The 11536-nt window shown below is 49.5% G+C and overlaps 1 protein-coding gene across 1 annotated transcript; it reads right to left on the bottom strand.

Annotated features, from left to right (window-relative positions):
- Positions 1 to 8960: 8960 nt before the first annotated feature.
- Positions 8961 to 9869, bottom strand: LOC113940666 (olfactory receptor 14J1-like; the record flags this gene model as incomplete). Its single annotated transcript, XM_027631804.1, has 1 exon — positions 8961 to 9869. A coding segment is annotated over exon 1 (909 nt), but the record flags the coding sequence as incomplete, so codon positions are not given.
- Between the last annotated feature and the right edge of the window lie 1667 nt (positions 9870 to 11536).

Genomic DNA, 11536 nt, shown 5'->3' on the forward strand with positions numbered 1-11536 from the left:
CCAGGGTTCTTCTCTGCTGTCCTCTGTCTGCACACCACTGAACCCACCACTCCTTTGCCCCTGTAGAGTGGTTATATGTTTGAGACCTCCAAACTCCTTCCTGGGACATCTCTGAGCACTCTCTGAGGTGTCTGCAGATGAAAACATGGTCTAAGATGGTCATAGGGATACATTTTACCAAGGGCTGTAGTGGCAGAACATGGGGCAATGGCTTTGAACTGAAATAGGGGAGCTTTATATTGGATAAAATGAAGAAATACCTACCAATGGGACTGGCAGCAACTGAAAGAGAAGAGGATGTCCCATCCCTGGATTTTCCAAGGTCAGGAACTTTGAGCAGCCTCAATTAGTGAAGACGTCACTCTCCATGTCCAGGGACTTGGACTACATGAGCTTCTACGTCCCTTCCAAGACAAACCATTCTGTGATTTTTTGGGTGCCAAACTCCCTCTCAAAAGAATTTCTGTTGCTAGGACATGAATTACCATGTTTTTTGCAGACCTTTTAAACTCAAAAGGTAAAAATCAATTCAAATAAAGTTCCAACACCTCTACGTGAGAGTTTCATCAAATGGGTCAGTCGCAGAGCCTGTCAGGATGACCTTCCCAGTTGAAGATGGGGTGTCAGTGTAGATTCGTGACGGACAATAAAGATACAAGGAGTCAGTTATGTGCAGGAAAGATGTCTTCCTTTTATTTTCTCATCTGCTTTTTTATACCCCTTGCTAACAGCAAGCAGTATCCTTATTTTAGGTAAGCAAGCAACAGCGTTTTCATTGGTTAGGATCTATGGGTGATACATTTGTAAAGCTCAAGGCCTTATTGCAGTTCCCACATCCTGGGCCTACCAACTTTACAGCCTGCCTTTGTTTTCTCCATTAGGGCTGTGTACTGACTTCCTTATCATCAAGGATACACTCGAAACTTTTCCCAGTTGATATCTCCATCCTGGGAGCTGATAGACCCACTATTAACCCCATCAGTTCCCCCTTTCTGTAATTGTGCAAGAAATATTCCGTGTGTCGTCTTTTGCAGGGTCCTTTGCAAACATGACACAATACATGGTAACATTACTAGCACAACTACGACTATTATCAAAACTAAGACCCCGTTTTGAGTAAGGACAGTAACCAACCCGAAATGCCAGTCCTTTACACTTGCGATGCAGCTCTGCGCAGAAGCATTACAAGCCTTTGTTGCTACATCAGGTAATCGTGTAACATTAGAAACAAGTTTCACTGCATCAGAGTTATTTACAGGTGCCCCAACAAGGCATGTGTGAAAAGGTAGCTCTGGTTTTGCCAAGGAGGCACAGAAGGTAGTCTGGTTCAGTGCTTTCATCAGGGTCACCCAGACGTTGTGGTTGTTCCACGGGCTGAGTTGTTCGAGCTGTTCCATGTAGGTTCCCCTGAGGCAAAAAAAGACGCATGCACCGAGCAGGAACCCACTGCGGTCCATCATCTGCAGAGACACAAACATAACCCTTTCCCCAGGTTATCAGTTTATGAGGGCAGGACCACTGTCCAGACACCTGTACCTGAACGGGAGCAGGAGTGGTCACGGGTTGACATGACACTAATGAGGAAAAATGCAAAAAGAGAGCAGGAAAATGAGAATCCAGGGGAAAACTCAAAAAATTTAAAACGTAAACAGCTTTGTCTAAACGGGCTTGAGGGGGCTCACCATGCATTCCCCCTTTCTGTTTCTGAAGCAGACACTTCAGAGAGCCATGCATACGTTCTACAGTAACTTGCCCCGTAGGAGAGTGAGGGATGCCAGTAACATGAGACACTCCCCAGTCATTCAAAAAGGTTTGAAATTTCTGGGAGCTATAGGCAGGGCCATTGTCAGTCTTCAGCTGCAATGGGACACCAAGGGTAACAAAAGCTCATTGAAAATGACGAATCACATCAAGAGCACGCTCACCTGCATGAGCAGTAGCACAAACAGCATGAGAATATGTATCAATAGAAACATGCAGAAATTTGAGAGGTCCAAATTCTGGGACATGAGTAACATCACTTTGCCATACCTGTAAAGCTTGCAATCCTCTAGGATTGGTTCTATAATAGACAGGGACATTCTGACCCTGGCAATCGGGACAGGCAGCCACAATAGAACGAGCAAGGGATTGTGTAAAGCCAAACTGTCCCTTAAGAGCAGTACTGCCTTGGTGAAAACATTGATGTGAGAGGAGAGCCTGTTGTCGCTTGTCTGGAACAGGCCTGATCTGTGCAGGTGCTACGAGAGAGTCTGCTCGAGCATTACCCTCAGTAAAAAATGCAGGCAGTGAAGTGTGACTGGGAATATGAAAAACAAAGTAAGGAGCAGTACGAGACTGTAGAGTGCTCCACAATGTTAACAAAACCTGAAAGAGAAGACGATCATCACAATCAGAAAGAACTACTTGATCTAAACGCTGTACAAGTCCCACCACATAAGCTGAATCTGTAACAAGATTAAAAGGCTGAGGAAAAAGTTGAAATGCCAAAGTAACAGCACAGAGTTCCACAACTTGTGGAGACCTGGATTGTTGAACAAGTTCATGTTGCCATCCTGTGGATGTATACCAGACCACAGCAGCTTTTCCTGTTTTCTCCTAACCATCTGTAAAAAGAGTGAGTCCTTCCACTGGTTCCATAGATGAAAGCAGCTTTTGTCCAACAGGTACTTCACTAAAAAATTTCAGTAAAGGGTGTGAAGGTAAATGATAAGCAATTTGTCCCTGAAAATCTGCCATAGCAGCTTGCAATTCATATTTGTGATTGAAACACCACTGAAAATACCAGGATTGTACAGGTAAAACAATACAACTAGGATCTCTGCCAATTAATTCAATGCACCGTTTTCGTGCTTTCATGATAATTTCAGCAAGAAGTTCAAACAGGCCAGGTGCTGTTTTCTGAGATCTTGAGGGTAAAAACAACCACTCAAGAATGTGTAGAGGATCGTCCCAGGCCTCGTTCCACTGAACAAGGATCCCACAGGGGAAGTTCTGATCTATGAGAACAAAAAGCTGAACAATTTGAGACAAATCAATGCGAGAAACAAATCGTTCTGTTAACAATGTTTCTATCTGCCAAATGATTTGAACTGCTTCTTGAGTTAAGGATCGTGGTTCCAGTGGATCTGTGGAATGTTTGAGCAGTGCAAAAAGAGGTTACAGCTGCGAATTTGTCAACCCCAAATAAGGGTGTAACCAATTTAATGAACCTGCTAATTTTTGAACATCAGTTAGGGTATTGATAGGCAATTGTAACTGAATAGGCTGAGGTCTTACTGTTCTTTTAGTGACAAGGAGGCCCAGATATTTCCAAGGTTCTGCACTTTGTATTTTCTCTGGTGCAATGACAAGGCCAAAAGACTGAAGCGATTCTTTAGCTGCATTTGCAACTGCAGGCAATGTTTCTCTTTGCTCAGCTGAGAACAGAATATCATCCATAAAATGGAAACAGTAACATTTCGGGAACTGGATTCTCACAGGAGTTAAAGCCTTTGCCACATACCACTGGCAAATAGTGGGTGAATTTTTCATCCCCTGAGGCAAACCCTTCCACTGATATCGCTTTGCAGGTTCTGCATTATTGACAGAGGGTACTGTAAAAGTAAATTTTTCTTTGTCAGCCTCAGCTAGAGGAATTGTGAAAAAACAATCTTTCAGATCAATTCCTATTATCGGCCAGTCGAGGGGTATCATTGTGGGTGATGGGAGTCCTGTCTGTACAGCTCCCATCGGTGCCATGACAGCACTGACTTTTCTTAAATCCTGTAAAAATCTCCATTTCCCGGATTTCTTTTGTATAACAAAACCTGGTGTGTTCCAGGGACTGAATGATGGCTCAATGTGGCCAGCAGCCAACTGCTCTTGGGCCAGATCCTGCAGGGCCTGTAACTTTTCTCTGGACAGAGGCCACTGAGGTACCCACACTGGAGTGTCAGTTAACCATGTAAGTGCCAATGTAGGCTGTTTATCGCCCTGCAAAAGCACAGTGGCCCCAGTTAAAAATCCGTGGTAATTTTAACTCCCCATTGAGCCAGACAATCCCTTCCCCACAGAGTTAGAGGGGCAGGAGTGACATATGGTCTTACAGTCGCAACCTGCCCTTCAGTAGAAAAAATTTCTTCATCATATCTAATTCAAATCTGCTCTTTTTTAGTTGAAAACCATTATCACTTGTCCTATTACAACTAAGTCTTTGCCCATCCTTCTTATAAGTATGATCTCAGGAGCTCCTGACAAGCCTTGACCAAACCAGCTGAGCAATGAAGAGCCCCTGGACTGGACCAGGGTGTGGTGACGTGTCCCTGGACTGGACCAGGTGCTCCTGGATGATACAGGTGGGAACAATCCAGAGTCGAACAGCTGGAGAACACAGGATAATCAGTCATCATATGAAAGCCTTGGAACATTCCCTACCTGAATTGTAGCCCAAATGGAACAGTTTGGATACAATTCCCAAATAGTTTAGAAACTCCAGTCATTCCTGACACCAGGATGGAAATTCACCACATAACTAAAGCCAGTCCCCTTGGGAGCCCACAGCCAGCGGTGCTGAGGGAGGCCCTGGCAGCTCCCCAGCACCTCCCTCTCAGTGGGACACCTCTGGCAGCCTCTCCGAGCTTGAGAACCCTCCAGTTTGCAACACTCCAAAGACCCTCCCTGATGCCCAGGACAATTCTGATCCCCCTCCAAAAACATTCCTCCAGCTGTGACCCTTGTCTGGTGGCAAACACAAAGGGATTTGGGGAGTGTTTCCCTGCCAACAAAGAGAATTTGGGAGGGGGACCTTTGCACAGCCAGCTCTTGATATGTCCACACATCTCTGCCTGGGTGTGGGTGTGAATTGACTGTGGTGGGAATGTTGTTGTTTTGAATCTCTAATTCAGTCACTGTTAAAATTATAGCACATGCTATTGAATCACCTGATAACTGTTCAATTGGTCAATGATTAAGTGTTACTAATGTCTTTTGCCCCCTTGTCTTTGGATCCAAATCCTTTGCACCCTGACCCTCTTGCATCCCAAGACTCTGTGTAAATCATTCCCTTTCATCAAAAGATATATATTTTTCATGACTTTTGCTTTAAAATCTTCCTGCTTAACTAAACTACTAAACAACTCCAATTAACTGTAGAACTCTTGAAGACTTGAAGATAATTAAATAAAAATAAATAATTTGTTTTTCAGTGTTTTAATGGGTCCCACAGTGTGTTTGTAGCTGCATCAGCTGTCAGTGCAAGATGGGCCATGTCAGAACTGGTGAGGTTGGGGGGTGAGGAGCAAGGTTGATCATCCAGGGTCAGTGTGGATCTCCTGAGGAGACACTCAGCATCCAGATCACTTGGAGAACACCTCTATCACCTCTTCTCTGAACTAAAAAATAGCCATCATTGAATTAAAAAAAATACAAACTTTGAAGACTTGTTTTGAAATTGCCTTGAAGAAAATTAAAGGAAGACAAAGAGATCCTGAGGGATTTCTGCATTTTAATGAGCCCCACAGTGTGTTTGCAGCCCAGCCCATGACCCTGAGGTACTGAGAGAAGATTGAAGCAGCTGCTGTAGAAGTCAGAAGCCAAACTGCAAGTGCCTTGAAGCATTGCTGGGCCCCACTGAGGGCAGGCACTGACAAAGCCTCCCCAGGGACTCCTTGGAGCAGCTCCTTGGAGGCCAGGAGTGCAGGCAGACAAAGGCTCTGGGCAGGCCCCTGCAATGCTGAGCAAAGCCTGCCTTGGTTTTGTGGAGCACAGAGGCCAAGGCCTGAGCCCCAGGCCCTGGCCCAGCAGATCCTGTCCCTCCCGGCTGGCTCAGGGCTGTTTGGGGGGCACTGGGATGGGAGGGGGAGGAACAAAGAAGGCCAAAACTGGGCAACCCCTGCCAGGCTCCTGAGGGAGGGGTGAGGCAGAAACCAAGGGCAGAACCTGCCAGGCAAGTTGCTTGTGGTGGCCTGAGTGGCAGAGGCAGCTGCCAGAGGCAAGGGGACAAAGGCCTGGGTGCCTTTGGGCCTTGCAGCCCTGCCAGAGCCCTTGGCCATCTCTCCTGCAGGCTGTCCTGCCCTGGCCCTGCTGCTGCTCTGGCCTTGCAGGCTGCACACCCCCCTCCTGCTTTTCCACCCCCCTCCCAGCAGTATTTCTAGACCCTCCCTGATGTCTCTGCACCAGCTCTGGCTGTTCCCTGGAACACAAAGCCATGGGCTGATCCTGACTCCCTCTGGGTGACCTCTTGCACGACAAGGGTCTCCATTGAGTGACATTACTTTTTCCTCACCTTCAGTGTGAACTTTCCATGCTACTCTTTGTGGAGATTTCATTCTATTTCCAATACAGAGAAAAGCTCCATCCTGTCAGATCTGCTCTAGACCCTCTCCAGTTCTTCCTCATTCCTCCAGAATGGGGAACCTCACAGGCAGACAGACCAGTCCAGATGTGGTGACCCCAGGGCTGAGTCCAGGGGGGTGACAACTCCCTTGTCTGGGTGCCCACACTCCCCCCAAGGCAGCCCCAAGTGCAGTTGGCCTTAAATCAAGGGACCATTCTGATTCTTTGTAAAGTCACGGAATCAAGTGGCACTGTGACACTGCAGGGCCTCCTGGAACCAAAGGAATGCAGGGACCCTGTGGAATCTCATGGAACCAAGGACATATTGTGACAAGGGCCCATTCCATGACTCTTTGGAACAAAAGGAACTCTGAGACATCTCAGAACCCCATGGAACCAAGGGACCACTGTTACACTGAAGAGTGTCATGGCACCCACTGTGCCTTCCCAGAACTCCATGGAATCAAGCAGAGCCGCTGCCTCCCCCCCGCCACCGCACGGACCGGAGTCGACGGCTCTGCCCCGCTTGGACACCTCTGGAGTCAGCGTGTTCTTGGGCAGCACAACTGATCTCAGACCAGAGAGTTTCCCACATTTTGCTTTGCTCCCTTTTACCGTGGTTTTCTTTTTTGTTCTTTGTTCATTCAGGTGGAAAAGGGGGAAGGGAGGCACGTGTTGATCCCTGTTTGTATCTGTTTACAAAAGGGAGTTGGGGCAGGAGCAGAGAGAGGAGAAAATTTCTCTCTCTGTTGTTGCTTTGAACTGTTCTGTTTGTATTGCTGTTTTTGCTGCTCTATTTCTTGTCAGTGAACTCTGATTTTTTCACTTTTACCTCCTTGTATTTTTTCTCCTTGTACTGGTGGGGAATAAAAGAGGAGTGAGTGCACTTTATTGGAGTTCTCACCCCAATATGTGTCTTTAAACCAGGACAGGTTGCTCGAGGGCTCCCTGAAATTTGGCATTATCCACAATGAACTTGAAAATACACTTTATCCCAATGTACAGAGAGCTAATAAAGATATTCTATAGTGGTTTTCAAGGGCTGCTCACTTAGGAATTTCACCAGGAAGTTGCTGCCAAGACGACTTTGTACCATGGATTTTATTTGACATTCTTAATTCAACCAACTTCCCACCCACCACATCTTCCACTTCTTCAGTCCTCCTCTCACCAATCTGGCCATAAGGAGACCACAGGAGACCATGTCAAGGGCCTTGATAAAGTCTGGGCACACAACATCCCCTTCTATTCCCTCCCACAGGGGTTCTGCAATCCCTGCCTTGTCCTTCCAATGCCTGGGAATGGCTGCAGCAGGACTTACCATATCCTCTTCCCTGCTGAGCCTGAGCAGTGTGGAACTCTACCAACCCTCCTTTCTGCCCTGTTTGCAGACTGCTTCCATGTCTGCCTTTGCCAAGGCCCCAGGAAGCTCTGGGGTGGCTCTGGCCTTTCCAAGGGTTTGGGAGAGGTCTCCCAATGACACTGCCCAGCCTTCTCAATAGCCCTGACACCAAACCCTTTTCCATAGCCCACACTTCCAGAGGAGTGCCCAGGACACAACACAGGTTGTCCTGGTCGTTCTGGAGAATGAGTTGGGATTTCTTCCTGGAGGCCAACCCCTCCAAGTGGGTTTGAGTGCAGCTGAAAGGTTTGCTCAGCATTTTCCCTGTGCCTCCCTGCCCTGAAGGTTTCTGGCCCTCAGGCTGGAGCTGAGGGGGTTGGGCAGGTGCCTGAGGAGGGGGTAGAACAAGGGCTGTGTCCAACTGTGCCAGGAGGGCTGTGCTGGGCAAGGAGGAGGAGGCTGCAGAAAACAGTGGCACTGGGGAGGGGAGAGGAGCAGCTGGAGAGACCTTGTGCCTGCCCACACTGGGCAGGAGCTGCCCCAGGATGGCAGCTCTGAAGCACTCCCAGGATGTCCCTGGGAACAGGAGGGGAAGACTGGATCTGAAAATGAAACCTGGAAAGCAGAGAGCAGGAGTGTCATGGTGTCACTGCAGGAGAGTTCCAGTCCTGGAGCAAGGTCACAGAAGAAGTGACCCAGTGCATGCCTTGCCCTCAGAAGATCCCACAGCATCCTGGAGATGCTGGAAGGGAACCAAGCTCTACTTCACAAGTTGCCAGGGCCTGTCCCTGCCTGTGCTCCAAGGGTTTCCAGCCCCCAGGACTGTGCTCAGAGAGCACTCAGGCCTTACAGTGAGAAAGGGGCTGAGGAGGACAGTGTGGAAGTGGCAAGAGAGCAGCTCTGCAAAGACCAAGCTCTTCGGCTCCCTGACAGTGCTACTGGGCTGGGATTATTGTCCCCTTCCCCTTTGCAAATACACCCTGTCCTGCAGTGTGCTGTCTTTTAGGAACATCTAAGAAACAGGATCTTGGACAAAGAAGGCACGGCAGATTCATTTATTTTGTTTAAATACTCTGAGCACAATTCATCCTTTATATATCTTGGGGTCAAATTCAATGGGTAGACACTAAATTAGAAGGCAGATGCATAATAATATATCATTGCAAAGAAAATTCTTTCAAGAAGGACCTGATGAACTCCATGGAAAACCTGAGCAGGAAAGCTGGGCCATTAGTGAGTTCGGTTCTGAATGCTACATAGCAGAAACTCGGCACTTTATTGCTCCTGAAAAGCATCCAGTCATCATTTTTCTCAGGGCATCCTTGAGCTCCTGGTTCCTGAGGCTGTAGATGAAGGGGTTCAGTGCTGGAGGCACCACCGAGTATAGAACTGACACCACCAGATCCAGGGATGGGGAAGAGATGGAGGGGGGCTTCAGGTAGGCAAATATGCCAGTGCTGGCAAAGAGGGAGACCACGGCCAGGTGAGGGAGGCATGTGGAAAAGGCTTTGTGCCTTCCCTGCTGAGAGGGGATCCTCAGCACAGCCCTGAAGATCTGCACATAGGAGAAAACAGTGAAAATGAAACAACCAAATCCTAAACAGGCACTAACCCCAATGAGCCCAATTTCCCTGAGGTAGCCTGAGTGTGAGCAGGAGAGCTTGAGGATGTGTGGGATTTCACAGAAGAACTGGTCCAGGGCATTGCCCTGGCACAGGGGCAAGGAAAATATATTGACTGTGTGCAGCAGAGAATAGAGAAAGCCAGTGGCCCAGGCAGCTGCTGCCATGTGGGCACAAGCTCTGCTGCCCAGGAGGGTCCCGTAGTGCAGGGGTTTGCAGATGGCAACGTAACGGTCGTAGCACATGATGGTGAGGAGGGAAAACTCTGCTCCAAGGAAGAAGAAAAAGAAAAAGAGCTGTGCAGCACATCCCATGTAGGTGATGGTTGTGTTGTTCTGGAGGGAGTTGTGCATGGCTTTGGGGACAGTGGTGCAGATGCAGCCCAGGTCTGTGAGGGAGAGGTTGAGCAGGAAGAAACCCATGGGGGTGTGCAGGTGGTGGTCACAGGCTACGGCGCTGAGGATGAGGCCGTTGGCCAGGAGGGCAGCCAGGGAGATGGCCAGGAAGAGCCAGAAGTGCAGGAGCTGCAGCTCCCGCCTGTCTGAAAATGCCAGGAGGAGGAACTGGGGCATGGAGCTGCTGTTGGACATTTGTTGCCTCTAGATGTGGGGCACTGTTTAAGTAGGAAATAACAGTGACAAGTTAGTGCAGAGCATTCTGAGAAAAATCAAAGCCACTTTCCAACACCCCTCTCACTGCTCCATTGGTTTTTCTTTTCTAGGAGTCTCTCCTTCAGCTCCAGGGCTGGAGCCCTGCTCGGGGCTCACGACATCTTCCATGAGGAACCGACCCTCTGTCCACTGGCTGTGAGGGGTCAGCCCTGCTCTGCACTACTGGGGTGATGGGCATGGCGGGCACAGGGGCCCGTCCTGGTGTTCAGCTGTGTCAGATGAAACTGCTCCCACTGCAAAAGAGTTTGTCATCATCTGCACTCCCAAAAAGAACCAAGAGAGTAGAAGGCAGTTTCAGAAGTTTGGGACATTTTTCAGACTCCCTTCATCTTTTCTGAGGAGTGTTCCTGGATGTCAGAACCCCTCCGCACTTCTGATACACTCAGGGAGAACCGAGCAGGTCCTGCCTGGCAGGAGGATTGTCTAGGGCTTAGTTCAGAGTGAGTGGACCTGGTCTGTCCCTCTCTCTTGTTCCAAACTGCCCTGGCTTTGCTCCCTTCTGAGATGGAGATAGATCACACTCCCAGTTTGGTCTGAAAAGCCACCAGACACTGTTGAGAGCAGAGGGATCTGTCCCAGAGCCCTCAAGGTCTCAGCCTGTCTCAAGAGCTCAGCACTCACTTGGAGCCAAGGACACCCGTGGTTCATCTCACCAACCCAACAGCATCTCCTGGCATGAGCACAGCAGCTCTGCCCCTCTCCACTGGAGCTTTCAGTGAACACAGCTGTGCTGGGAGGATGGTTTGCATTCTCGAGGGCAGCTCCCAGCTTGGAAGGACACCTCAGAAAAGAGCCAAGTGTCCTAATGATGGGGTCTGACTGAGGGGAAAAGAGCTCCTGACCCAGGCCCACAGACTTCACTGCCCACACCCCACAGGGCAGAAGACAATTGGAATGTCTCATTCCCAGGGACACACCTGCCTGAGGGCAATCCCAGGATCAGTGTTGGACTGTGTAGCTTGAACTGCCCTGCCCAGTGAGCCCGAGTGAGAGAAGGAGGGAACAATCTCAGGACCAGGGGCAAGCTGAGAACCAAGGAAATGCACAGGGAGGGTCCAGCTGAGAGAGGCCAGGGCAGAGCCCACTGGGCACTCAGGGCAGCATCACCCTGAGCCAGCTGGGCCACCTCCCAGACACCAACAGTGCCAGTGAGTTGTTCTCAGCCCTGGGCAGCTCCTCACAGTTCCCTCTGCAACTCAAACCACCAGGCATGTGGCTTGAGAGCTTGAGAGAAATCCCTCCTTGGACGTTCCCCTTGAAGTATCCCCTGGAAAATAATCTGGGGTGCTCTGGTTCTGTGAGCAGCCCTGTCCCATGAAACTCTCACTTGATAGCAGAAGAAACCTGCCCTGCCCTGGCAGGCTTTGCTCTTTCCACCCCCAGCCTCTGCCCAGCCCTGAGGGAGCTCCCCAGCCCGGCTGAGAGCTGCCCCTGGCAGTGGCAGAGCTCCTGCCCCGGCACAGCCCTGGGCTGCAGGACCCTGCTCTGCAGGACAGCTTGGGGCAGCCTGGGTGGCACAGCCTGGCTTCACAACCCTGCAGCCATCCCTGGGAGAAGGGAACCCTGCTGGGATGTGCCTGGGATGG

The sequence above is a fragment of the Corapipo altera genome, unplaced genomic scaffold (assembly GCF_003945725.1).
Source record: "Corapipo altera isolate COAL_440 unplaced genomic scaffold, ASM394572v1 60499, whole genome shotgun sequence".
Classification (NCBI taxonomy): Eukaryota; Metazoa; Chordata; class Aves; order Passeriformes; family Pipridae; genus Corapipo; species Corapipo altera.